The sequence below is a fragment of the Siphateles boraxobius genome, unplaced genomic scaffold (genome assembly GCF_051911475.1).
Source record: "Siphateles boraxobius isolate OS27281-9 unplaced genomic scaffold, OSU_SipBor_1 20, whole genome shotgun sequence".
Lineage (NCBI taxonomy): Eukaryota > Metazoa > Chordata > Actinopteri > Cypriniformes > Leuciscidae > Siphateles > Siphateles boraxobius.
Genome location: NW_027508811.1, coordinates 15864053 through 15875323, shown reverse-complemented (window position 1 = coordinate 15875323; position 11271 = coordinate 15864053). Strand labels below are relative to the sequence as shown.

Sequence of the window (11271 nt, the reverse complement as noted above, 5' to 3'; positions counted from 1 at the left end):
CAGTACTTACTACAGCCTGTCAATTCATATTTCTATAACATGAAAGAAAAAAATATTCATATATAAATTAAATTATTGTAGCATTTATTGTACTACCTTTAATTTAAAAAAGTCACATACTGTAAATATAACTATAATTTACCATGCAAAAATTCTAATGGTCCTCGAAGTAGAACATAACCCTGATTTTTATGCAATTATTTTTCCTTTTAGTTTTGTTAATTTGTGACAACACTAAATGACACTGGATATGTATATAATTTTTTTTATTTAAGTTAATTATTTCCCGTCATTCAAACTTTTGCAATATCTATAAAACAATGAACAAACACAAGCGCTGTACAGTTGACCAAATCACTATAACTGCAACTGAATGTGTAAATGTACATGCATGGACATACATACTGTATATACACACATATACACCATTAAAACTGTTGACCCCATGCTGTTTCCTTTACCGTTTAATGCAACATCAAAATCTTCCTAGAATTACCTTTCGAGGAAACTAAAGAGACAAAAAAGGTGGGGTCACATGTCCTTCATTTACTAAAAATGAAACAGTCCTAGTCTAGAGAAGTAGTGTTTCCATTTTCAATCAAACAGCAACTGACTTTGGCACAATGTGCTATGTAAACATTTCATCCAATTCATAGATTAGCCATCATATATTGCTCCAAATTTGGCTGTGTTCTTAAAAAAAAAATTGTTCAAAGCCCAAACTTTAAACCATTTCATAGGCCTCTCCTTTTAATGGAGAAAGGTGGTGTGATTCGCTATGGCAAAAGTGCAGTCCACATCTACACCTGCTTTCCCTTCCAGCAGACTCATCTGTCTACAGGAAACCTGATGACGCCACAGAACACAGACAATAAAATACAGGGAGGTGGACTGATTTTCTTCCTAAAGGCCACACACAACCTCTGAAACATGCAGACAAAGTGTCTTCCATGTGTTTCTGTTGCCATCTTCACACTCACTAATGGAGAACTGCGATTCTGGGACAACACAGGGTGGTACAGACGAATCGAACATATACAAGTCTAAGATTAACATAACACTTACTGCTGATACATGAGGAGAGCTGACCGAAAGGCAGTCAGGGACTCATTTAGTCTGGATTTCCTAGCCTACAATAAGTTAGTCAGAATGCTACGGTGTTATACATGAAAGGTAGGTAGGTTAACTGATTCGGTTTCACATATCACAGGCTTCTTTGTCTGTTGGATTTACAGTAACAAGTTCTGTTAAGATCAACTTAAGTACCACAATAATTTACAAGGTTTGGATGTGAAAGTATTTCGGGTGAAGAATTAAATGGAAATTAAAAAGATACAAACAAATAAACCATGTTGCGTTTCTCCATTGTGAGTTCATATGCTTCTCAAATGCGCAATTTGAAAGCTGCTTAGAAACACTCGCACACAAAAAAAACTCACTTTTTTTTTTACAGTATCATGGATAACAAAGGCAGTAACTTTTAACCATGAAAAGAAGAATGAAGATGCTCAAGTAATGACATAATGTGCCAGGTTTGGCCAAAGCTGCTGAGGATCATGACTGATCTTGAGAATAAAACATCCAGGACTTTAAGGAGACCGGAAAGGAGACTTTCCAATGTCCATGTTATGATCCAGAACACATACTGCAAAAAAGTCTAAAGAAATCATGGAAGAGGAGGAGTAATACACACATCCACCTTTGCTCGAAACCTAAAGACAGGAGCAAAGCTTCAGATCAGCCTCTGGTGGAGTTACCAGGTTAATACCATGATTATTTTACATTATGCACTTGGCGACGTAAATAAAGGCTACATAGAATTAAGGAATAAATGATTACTGAAAAAAATGTGGCTGAGAAACATTTGTTTTGAGTTTGAAGACATTTTAGATTTGTTAGCAGCCAGTGCTACAGTATGTGAATCCAGCAGTCACGTTCTGTACAATGCCTCAGTTCTCCTTCAGAACACACCTGGGGCCCTTACGGAAAGCGGGTTGAATCTTTACACATTGCACCTTTAAACAGAAAAAGACAGATTGACAATTTAATCAAAACAAGAAAACAACAAAAATGGTCTCGATTTTTTTTCCTGCTTCCTGTGCGCGTCGTGAGCGGTCCTCCACAGTCAAAGTGTGTCCGTGTCGGTGCGCGCAATAAACGAGTCCTCCCCTCAATCCCATGAGCCCTAAAATTAAACCAAACCACAACAGTCTTGAAATCCAGTCCGATTACAGCGCAGGAAGGGAGCCTCCATAAATCGTCACTTACATTCAACAATATTGGTAACATCACTACAAAAATAAAAGAACAATGGATGTCTATTGTAAAAAAGAAAATGTGCTGGAATAAGAAAATGAGACATGAAAAGGCAAAACATAAGAAAGACCAAAAAAATGGATCCTTTGCATCGGAAAATGGGAAGAAAAACTCCAAAAATGGATCCGATACGGTTTAGACACTTAAGATTCTTTTTCCAAGAGCTGGACAACAGATGAAACAGTGAGGTATATAGTTAGATGGAAATAGTCATCATCATCTTGTTTGTGTTTTCGTTGCCCCCTGGCCCTTGAGGACCACCAGACCGCACTGTGGCGGCCCCGAGTCTGTATCTGGGCAGCGATTATCTCTGAGGGGCGAGTGCGTGCCCGAGGGCGAGAAGGGGAGGGCTGGGGTGGGCGGTGTCGAGCTACGGCTGCAGGTTGAGAGTGAATTTCCACTGCTGGGTGAGCGACGGGCTGCACACCTCCACCGTCAGACCGCCGTTCCGCGCATTCCGGCTGTCCAGGCACAGATTGCTGCCAACGTGCCGCAGTTTGGAGTTGTTGTCGATTTGCTCCCATTTCTGCAACAGAAAAATAATGGGGATGATGTTGGAAATCTGAGTAGCAGCACTTCCTCCAAACCCCTGCTTAGAGCACAGCATGCTCACCTGTCTGCTGTCATTCTCCCTGCAGCCCTGCAGTTTGATCTGTGAGCCAGCGGTGCGATCCACCACCGTCAGGCAAAGGTCCATGTGTTTGACGGATTTGTCTTTAGTCAGGGCCCATTCCTGTTTATCAGAAACATAAGCAGGGAGCATGTGCAGTAAATACATTCATTCCACACAAATCTACACAGAAACTTGAACAAAAACAGCTTGGTGAGATGCTGCTACTTTCTGAAATGCACATGGGTAACACACTTGAGAAGTTCTGAGAAGATGTTATACAGTATGCCATTATCTATCCTAAAAACCTTTTAAAATTATGCAGATTTTATGATTTCATATGAAGGTAAAAAAGTTGTTTAAAATGAAGAAATCAACATACATAAAAATTAGATTAATAAGCAATTAGTTGCATTTATTTTGTATTACTTTTATACACACACACACACATTATATAAACATCTTATACTTAATTTTTTTAAATGTTTTAATTTTTCACTGTAGTACCACTAGGGAAGATAAGAAGATAAAAAGGTTTTTATATTATAATATATTTTTCTTTTTTTTATTACTTTAATTTTTATTGAAGTTTTCTGAAAACAACAACAACAACAAAAAAGGACAAGAAAAAAGAGAAACATACATTAAACAAAATCAAAGGAGGCCAAGGAGGAGTTACCTAGTACAATTGAAACAAAAATAAGTCTAGTTGTAAACATCGGAATCACTGATCAATAAACCTTATATTTGCAATACTTCTACAATCTGTTACACAAGTTTACCAGAAGCCCAATCCGTAGAATCTCACAAAGTTAACACCCAGTATAAAGTATTGTATTGGGCAGAAAAGTTATGCAGTTTCCAGGGTCATAAAATGGGTCCATTTTCTCCATTTTTCTTTAAATGATGATTCTCTTAACCTTATAGTGTAGGTTAATTTTTATAATATATTTTTCATGAATATAAAAGTATGTATTTGGATGCACTTGGTTCGATTGCTTGGTCTGAACCAGAGATCTATTGCTTCCCTTTCCTCCGCTGATCTCAGTTCACATTATATTATGTGGGTCCAATTTGCGGTTTGCTTAGATCAACAAACTGCAGCTGCGTATCCAGGTAATTCAACCTTTTCACATTTGCTGGGTAATAAATAAATTGACTGCATAAATTCTAAAGAATGCAGGAGTTAATTTGTGCTGAAGTGAAATATCCATTCTCTCTGGCAAGAGGTCTTGGAAGGGTGGCAGGGGTAGACATTACATATAAATCCCTATATGTGAATTGCTTTAACAAAACAAATACAAAAACACTTTTAAACTACATAGTTATTGTTTAATCATGCCCTTACACATTACAAAGGTTTTTAATTCACAACAGGAATAAGCCCAGTGCAGTGTTCAAACAAAACAAAACTGTGCATCTTCTTTTAAAAAGTTCCTCCTGTGTACTACTTTGAATTTTTTTTTAGCAAAAAAGCTGGCAATATCCCCATTTTTAGCCTTCCTTTTCATGATTAGGCTCCAGCTACTTTCTTTAACTACTCTTGCCTGCAAAAGTCAATATGTGAAAACCTCTTGTTATCCTTGTATTACATTACACTGTAGGGCCATGTAGCTAATAAGTAGCCTATATAACAAATATAAAATCAGAAAGATTTATCACATGCACACACCAGTTATGTTTAGACTATTAATCCTATTGTATTTGTTATTTCCCCAGTTGTAACCTGGTTTCATTGCTGTGATATCTGAGAGGAATTGGATTTATAGGACTGAAGATTAGGTAATCAAATGATCGATCTCCTAACTGGCACTGTATTGTGTGTTGTAACGTAACGTCGGCGTAACTGCGACCATCAGTAAACGTTATGGCTACAAACAATATCTTATATTTTTTATTAAGCTGTTCTTGTCTTCACTAAAATTAAAATTAGGCTAATCAAAGGGAAGAGTGCTCTTACAAATCACGAGGGAGCGATCTGACTGCTGATTTTGGCTAACATAATAGACTCGCTGTTTTTGCTGATGCTGAATCGTCTTTAGCATACAATAGATTCATTACAAATGTAACTTTAAGTTAAACGTGTGTTTAAACTACACCTGGGGAAACTCACTTCACCTTCAGAGGCTCTGGGGCAGCTCAGTCTTTCCAGTATGTTAGCAGGGCCACCGCACCGCAGCAGACTCACTGTGTGTGTGAGCCAGTCAGCCAGACTGAGTGAACACCGTTTGAATCAGGGACGTAGCTAAGTATTGGAGGGGTGGCAAGGGGGAGGGGCTAATAATACATTTAAAATTAAAAATTAATTTTAGTAAATGGTAAATGTATTGTTTAGTTCACTGTTTGGAGAATCTTGTGGACATAGTGGCAGGTTGTTTTTACAAGTACAGTTTTTGGATCATCAAAGTTAGGGGGGCAGCTGGGGGCAGAAAACCATACCGGAGTTCACATCACCGTTACCCTAGGCCTAGACCAGCCTATTTACTGTAGGCAGACTTGATTACAGTTCATGGGTGTGCGCCCGAGTTCGGAAAACAGTGTTCACATCATCCAAACAAACCGAACTCTGACATCAATCGAACCCAGGCGCGCACCAAAAAGTGCTAATGTGAAAGCACCCTAAGTGTGATGAACCCTTTAAATCCCTCAGACCTGCACACAGAGAAGATAAAAGCAGGTAAAGTGATCCAGAAACGACCGTGTGGCCCTCATCTATATGTCACTCACCCTCCACAAGTGCATCGTTCCTTTGAAACTAACCCAAACTCACTGGCAAGTCCATCACCCAGTGCTCTGCTGCCACACCTGACATAAGACTGTTCAGTACCTGAGATCGGACTGGTACCTGATTTCCTCCTGCATTGTGGCACTCGTACACCCCCACCACACCATCAGCAAAGTGCCCCAGTGTGTCCAGACAGTTCTGGCCCTGCTGTAGTGCTCCGAAGGCTATGTCCTGATGATCTGGGACCCTAAACAGGACAGCAACATCAACTTAGCTATGATTAAGCTACCTTTTGAACTGCAGTCTCCGGTAGCAGACTAAAAGGGTTATCATGAATAAAGTTTCATTACTTTAAAGTCACAAGTCTAGATAGACTAGACTCACGTCTAGGCTTAAATTAAAGGCTTGTTTACACTTGGTGTTAACATTAAGCCCAATTTATACTTCTGCGTCAAACTCACGCCGTAGCTACGTCATAGGCTGTGTGTAGCGCGTGTACCCTTCGGCGTACCCTGACGTGCACCTCTCCAAAAATGTAACAACGCGTCAATTCTACGCGGACTCAAGCGCTGTGATTGGCCTGCTCAAACCGCTCCCTCGGGTTTCACATGCTCCCTCTGTGTGCGTCAACGCGGACAATGACGCAGAAGTATAAATAAAAACCGATGCGTAGTCTACGGCGTAGAGGCTCCAGCGTAGGTCCGACGCAGAAGTATAAATCAGCCTTTAGTCTCATAAAAATCTTTAGTGATCCAATCACTCAATCTGCATTTGGAAGTAAACAAACATCTCGCCACACTACATTTGCAGTGTATAAACAAAAAGAACCACCTACTCCCTTATTAATCAATCATTGTGCCAATACAAGGGTTTTAAATGGCTGGTTATGTACAGTAAACCATCTTAATCAAAAAGCTCATACACATTTATGCACAAAACTTCATAGACCATCTTCATATTATAATAGCACATGTAAACAAGGCCAAAGTGATCCAAAAGCTTTTTTTATTATTCCCAGGTCATACACTCACCGTAACTCAGGATAGACGTTGTCCAGGTACCACTTAAATGGTTTGCAGCCTAACCTCTTCTTCATTTCCAGCCTGCTTTGTATGCTGCAAATAATGAGGAAAGTTAGTCATATGGAGTGCATGTCAAGGGTCTAAATGTTTGACGACTGAGATCTTCACCTAGCCATGTTTTATATCATTCTTCAGTGGCTGTGCGCACTCTTACAATGTTAAAGATCGTCAATACCCTACTCTGTTCCAAGCTTTTCTCTTATGAATAATATTTGTTAAGACAGATACACACTTACTTGCCATAGGGCACATTACGGGCTGAGGGCACAGCAGCGTAGTAGAAATTCTTATAATCGTCCATCCAAACTTCTGCCGCTCGCCTCGTGTTCCTGTAAAGACAAACAAGCAGAGAGTGTAAATAATACATTTTATATAGCAATACTGATGTTCTGCTAATGACCATAAAATGTCCACTACATTACTCCTAAATCTAACTTCAACACTATTGGACCTTCTGCAGCACATTACTGGGAGCTTTAGAATTATGACCGAGTGTAACTTCAATTTCAACTGCGCTGCCTCACAACAGTCCACTTATCACTGGCTGCAGTGCTGGATTCACCCACTGGATGGAGCATGTGAACCACACTACTAAAGGGTGTATTTGGCTTCAACAATCACAAAACATAAGATAAATAAAATATTGTGTTCTTTAGCTACAGCACTGTACACCATTGCTCACTTTGGGTGCCCAAAAGTTATCTTCTGTAACATCATAATTGTCTTTACTGTCACTTTTGATCAATTTAAGGCATCCTTGCTGAGTAAACATTAATTTATTCCCAAAAAAATGGGTTTACCAATCCTACATTTTTGAATAATATAATATAATTATAATATAATTATAATATAATATAATATAATAGCAATTCGGTACCAAGTCGGTACTGAAATTTAAAAAATGTGACGCTTTGAGAGCGGAATCGGAAACACCTCTGATTGGCCATTGTGTTCACGCGCTCATTGAAAATGTGTCTGTGATTGGCTACAATGATCAACGCATGGGAGCGTTTGAGAGCACATGGAAGTGTTTGAAAGTGTGTTTGAGAGCACACGGAAGTGTTTGAAAGTGTTTGTTTTTTTTTAACGGAGGGAGAGCTTCATTGATGTATATTTACAACATGTTTTTGAAGTGCATACACACACTGTGTGTGTGTGTACACCCACACACACACTATATATATATATATATATATATATGCATATATATTATGTAAACAAAAACTTATGTTAGATGCGCTTAATCGTGATTAATTGATTTGACAGCACTAAATATATTATATTATAATTTGGTGGATACCTAGCAAACACAGTGCCGCTGCCCCCTGGGAAAGTGTATGGATGCTGTTTCCTGAAGACATGACCCACTCGACTGCAGGGAATGATCTCCAGGATGCCTCCGCACTGCCAGACCCGAAATGAGATCTCTGAGAAGCACAACAGCAGTCAGAGATTAATAAGACTTAACATACAACACACAAACAATCAGTTCATAAATGCAGATTTTCAAAGTGCCAAAACTCATAATTGCACGCGTGACATCGAAACAAACAAAAATATCATCAAAAAAGCACTACTCTGTGAAACTTCTTGGTCTTTGCAAACTTCTCAGACACACATGCAAAACACGTTTTTCCAGGCTGAATGATAATTTCAAGAGTTCTTCTAAACTTTTCCACAAGCAGCACAGCTGAGAAAAGTGCTGTGTTTGTGGAATGAGTTGGAATTTCTTTCAGAATCCATCATGCCACAGACATTATGTCAAAACCTGAAAAACTTCACCTCATTGAGTCTTACACTGCAGTTTCTATTCAAGTCTCGTTGCTAATATAAAAAAAGCAATAGTTCTTCTGTGGTGACCTGAATTGCCTCTTATATGGGCACATTACATTTTGGCTGAGTAAGGCATTATCTCATACAATCTAATGATAGAAGTACCATGATCTCATATTCAGTATTCATATACGGTGGCGCCACAAAGTATCTGAACACTTAAGACACACTCAAGTGACATAAATTCATGAATTTCAATATATTAACTCAAATTAAACCATGTGGCCTTTGTAAACAATTAGGGATGCACCGATCCGCATTTTTTCACTTCCGATCCGATCCCGATACCTGAATTTGGATATCGGCCGATACCGATACTATTCCGATACCAGAGCTGTGTTTGCTTTAATATTATTATTATTATAATTGTTGATTTTATATGATGTTGCAATAAACTCCTCTCAACAGGCAAGTATATGTACGCATGTATGCATATGTCCCAAAAGGCAACTTGAGGTAAGTATAAGGTTAGAAAAGGAAGTCAGAAAAACAGGATTAACCGGAAAAACCCCATTCTGAAAATAAATATGCAACTGTAAGTGTTTCAAATTGATTGTCATGTCAATATTTATTACATTTAGGGATGCAACGATACCATATTTCTGAACCGATCCAATCCCATACCAAATATTCTGAGTATCGACTAATACGGATCCGATACCAGTGCAGTTTTTTTTAAAATCAAGTAGAATTTCTAGAATTCTGTGTTGAACTGGTAAACACTGTTAAACACAATCTACTTAATACAGACAACTTCATTATAAAGAAAAACAACAAATAAAAAAAAATTTATCATAACCTATGACAAAAATTATATTATACACTAGATTAGAACTCTAGAAATTAGAAATTTAGTCTAGAAAAATCACGAGTGCACAATAATTGTATCAAATCTGAACATAGTGAAAAAAACATTATTTAGCGGGGAACAAATAAGAGAAAATAAGTGTAGGCACCAGCACTAAATCTGGTAAAACGTTACACATTGCTGTTTGTATTGTTGTAAAATACATTCATGAAAAACAAGATAACAAAAATCAAAAAGATAAATTATTGTATATACATAGTCTAGCTACTATAAAATTAAGACATTTTTTATATGTATAGCACAGCTGTTTATTGAGGCAGCAACATATGATAGATGCGACATTTAATAATCTTTCATTGCGCAAAAGTATTATGATATGATTATGAAAGACTCCAATACAGTGCGGCACAAAGTGCTTATGCGCATCCCAAGCGCATAAAATGACTATCTTGCTGGACTTGCTGTACCTTAATCATGTTACTTTTTACCGTGTGTCTGTTAGATCACAACACTGGAGAGCACTATAATTGTTCTTCACAGTAACTGAAATTTAAAACTGTTAAAAGAAAAGGCTGAATAAACTATTGCGTAGATAGATACTGTATAATACACTACGCATCAATATGTCTTTCCTTTGTGCTTGGAACTTTTCAATGCGGACTCGAAGCGGTGCGCGCTGTGAGTCTGTGTTGCTTCAAGCGCATCATTCACTATGTTCAGATTTGATACAATTATTGTGCACTCGTGATTTTTCTAGACTAAATTTCTAATTTCTAGAGTTCTAATCTAGTGTATAATATAATTTTTGTCATAGGTTAAGATAATTTTTTTTTTATTTGTTGTTTTTCTTTATAATGAAGTTGTCTGTATTAAGTAGATTGTGTTTAACAGTGTTTACCAGTTCAACACAGAGTTCTAGAAATTCTACTTGATTTAAAAAAAAACTGCACTGGTATCGGATCCGTATTAGTCGATACTCAGAATATTTGGTATGGGATTGAATCTGTTCAGAAATATGGTATCGTTGCATCCCTAAATGTAATAAATATTGACATGACAATCAATTTGAAACACTTACAGTTGCATATTTATTTTCAGAATGGGGTTTTTCCTGTTAATCCTGTTTTTCTGACTTCCTTTTCTAACCTTATACTTACCTCAAGTTGCCTTTTGGGACATATGCATACATGCGTACATATACTTGCCTGTTGAGAGGAGTTTATTGCAACATCATATAAAATCAACAATTATAATAATAATAATAATATTAAAGCAAACACAGCTCTGGTATCGGAATAGTATCGGTATCGGCCGATATCCAAATTCAGGTATCGGGATCGGATCGAATGCGGATCGGTGCATCCCTATAGGAAACTAAGCACATGACGCTTTTACATTTATCATTTACTTATACAGTATACACACACACACACACACACACTAAATAGGCAAATATTTTCCTATGCATACACATACACACACACTTTAAATAGGCAAATCTTTCACTAAATCAATAAAGGACACACTGGAACACAGATAAGATGCACTGTGTCTTCAGTCAGTCAGCTCCAATCAGATTGTCCCAACACAACAGATGAAAAACAGGGCATTTAGAGAAATAAACCCTCCACTCACCAAGATTCTCTCCGCCCCACACGTCCATCATCATATCGTACTTCCCCAGCTCTTCAAAGTAGTTCTTATCCATTACAAAGAGGCCACCGGCAATCATGGGAGTCCTGGACAACATAACGCAAAATACGAAAAATTAGATAAGATCAAACCAAATCTTGAACATACGTAGTATATATTTTATAAAAAACTAAGTTCAATGAAGTATGCAAGCTTTAAGCAATTATCTCACAAACTGGCAATGTGTTTTATTTCAGTGGCCACT

At 37.8% G+C, this 11271-nt stretch overlaps 1 protein-coding gene across 4 annotated transcripts in view; it reads right to left on the bottom strand.

Annotated features, from left to right (window-relative positions):
* Positions 1–251: 251 nt before the first annotated feature.
* galnt2 (UDP-N-acetyl-alpha-D-galactosamine:polypeptide N-acetylgalactosaminyltransferase 2) overlaps positions 252–11271 on the bottom strand; it is an 81313-nt gene continuing 70293 nt past the window's right edge. For 2 of the 4 annotated variants that reach the window (XM_077237106.1, XM_077237108.1), the window contains exons 10-16: positions 11010–11113; positions 8034–8160; positions 6970–7062; positions 6683–6766; positions 5772–5898; positions 2930–3049; positions 252–2842 (exon numbers count right to left, since the gene is read on the bottom strand). In XM_077237106.1, the coding sequence (XP_077093221.1) occupies positions 2687–2842; positions 2930–3049; positions 5772–5898; positions 6683–6766; positions 6970–7062; positions 8034–8160; positions 11010–11113 (811 nt within the window). In that variant the 3' untranslated portion in view covers positions 252–2686. Of the gene's footprint in view, positions 2843–2929; positions 3050–5753; positions 5899–6682; positions 6767–6969; positions 7063–8033; positions 8161–11009; positions 11114–11271 lie in introns of all 4 variants that reach the window. The other 2 variants (XM_077237109.1, XM_077237107.1) reach the window with 1 other exon arrangement.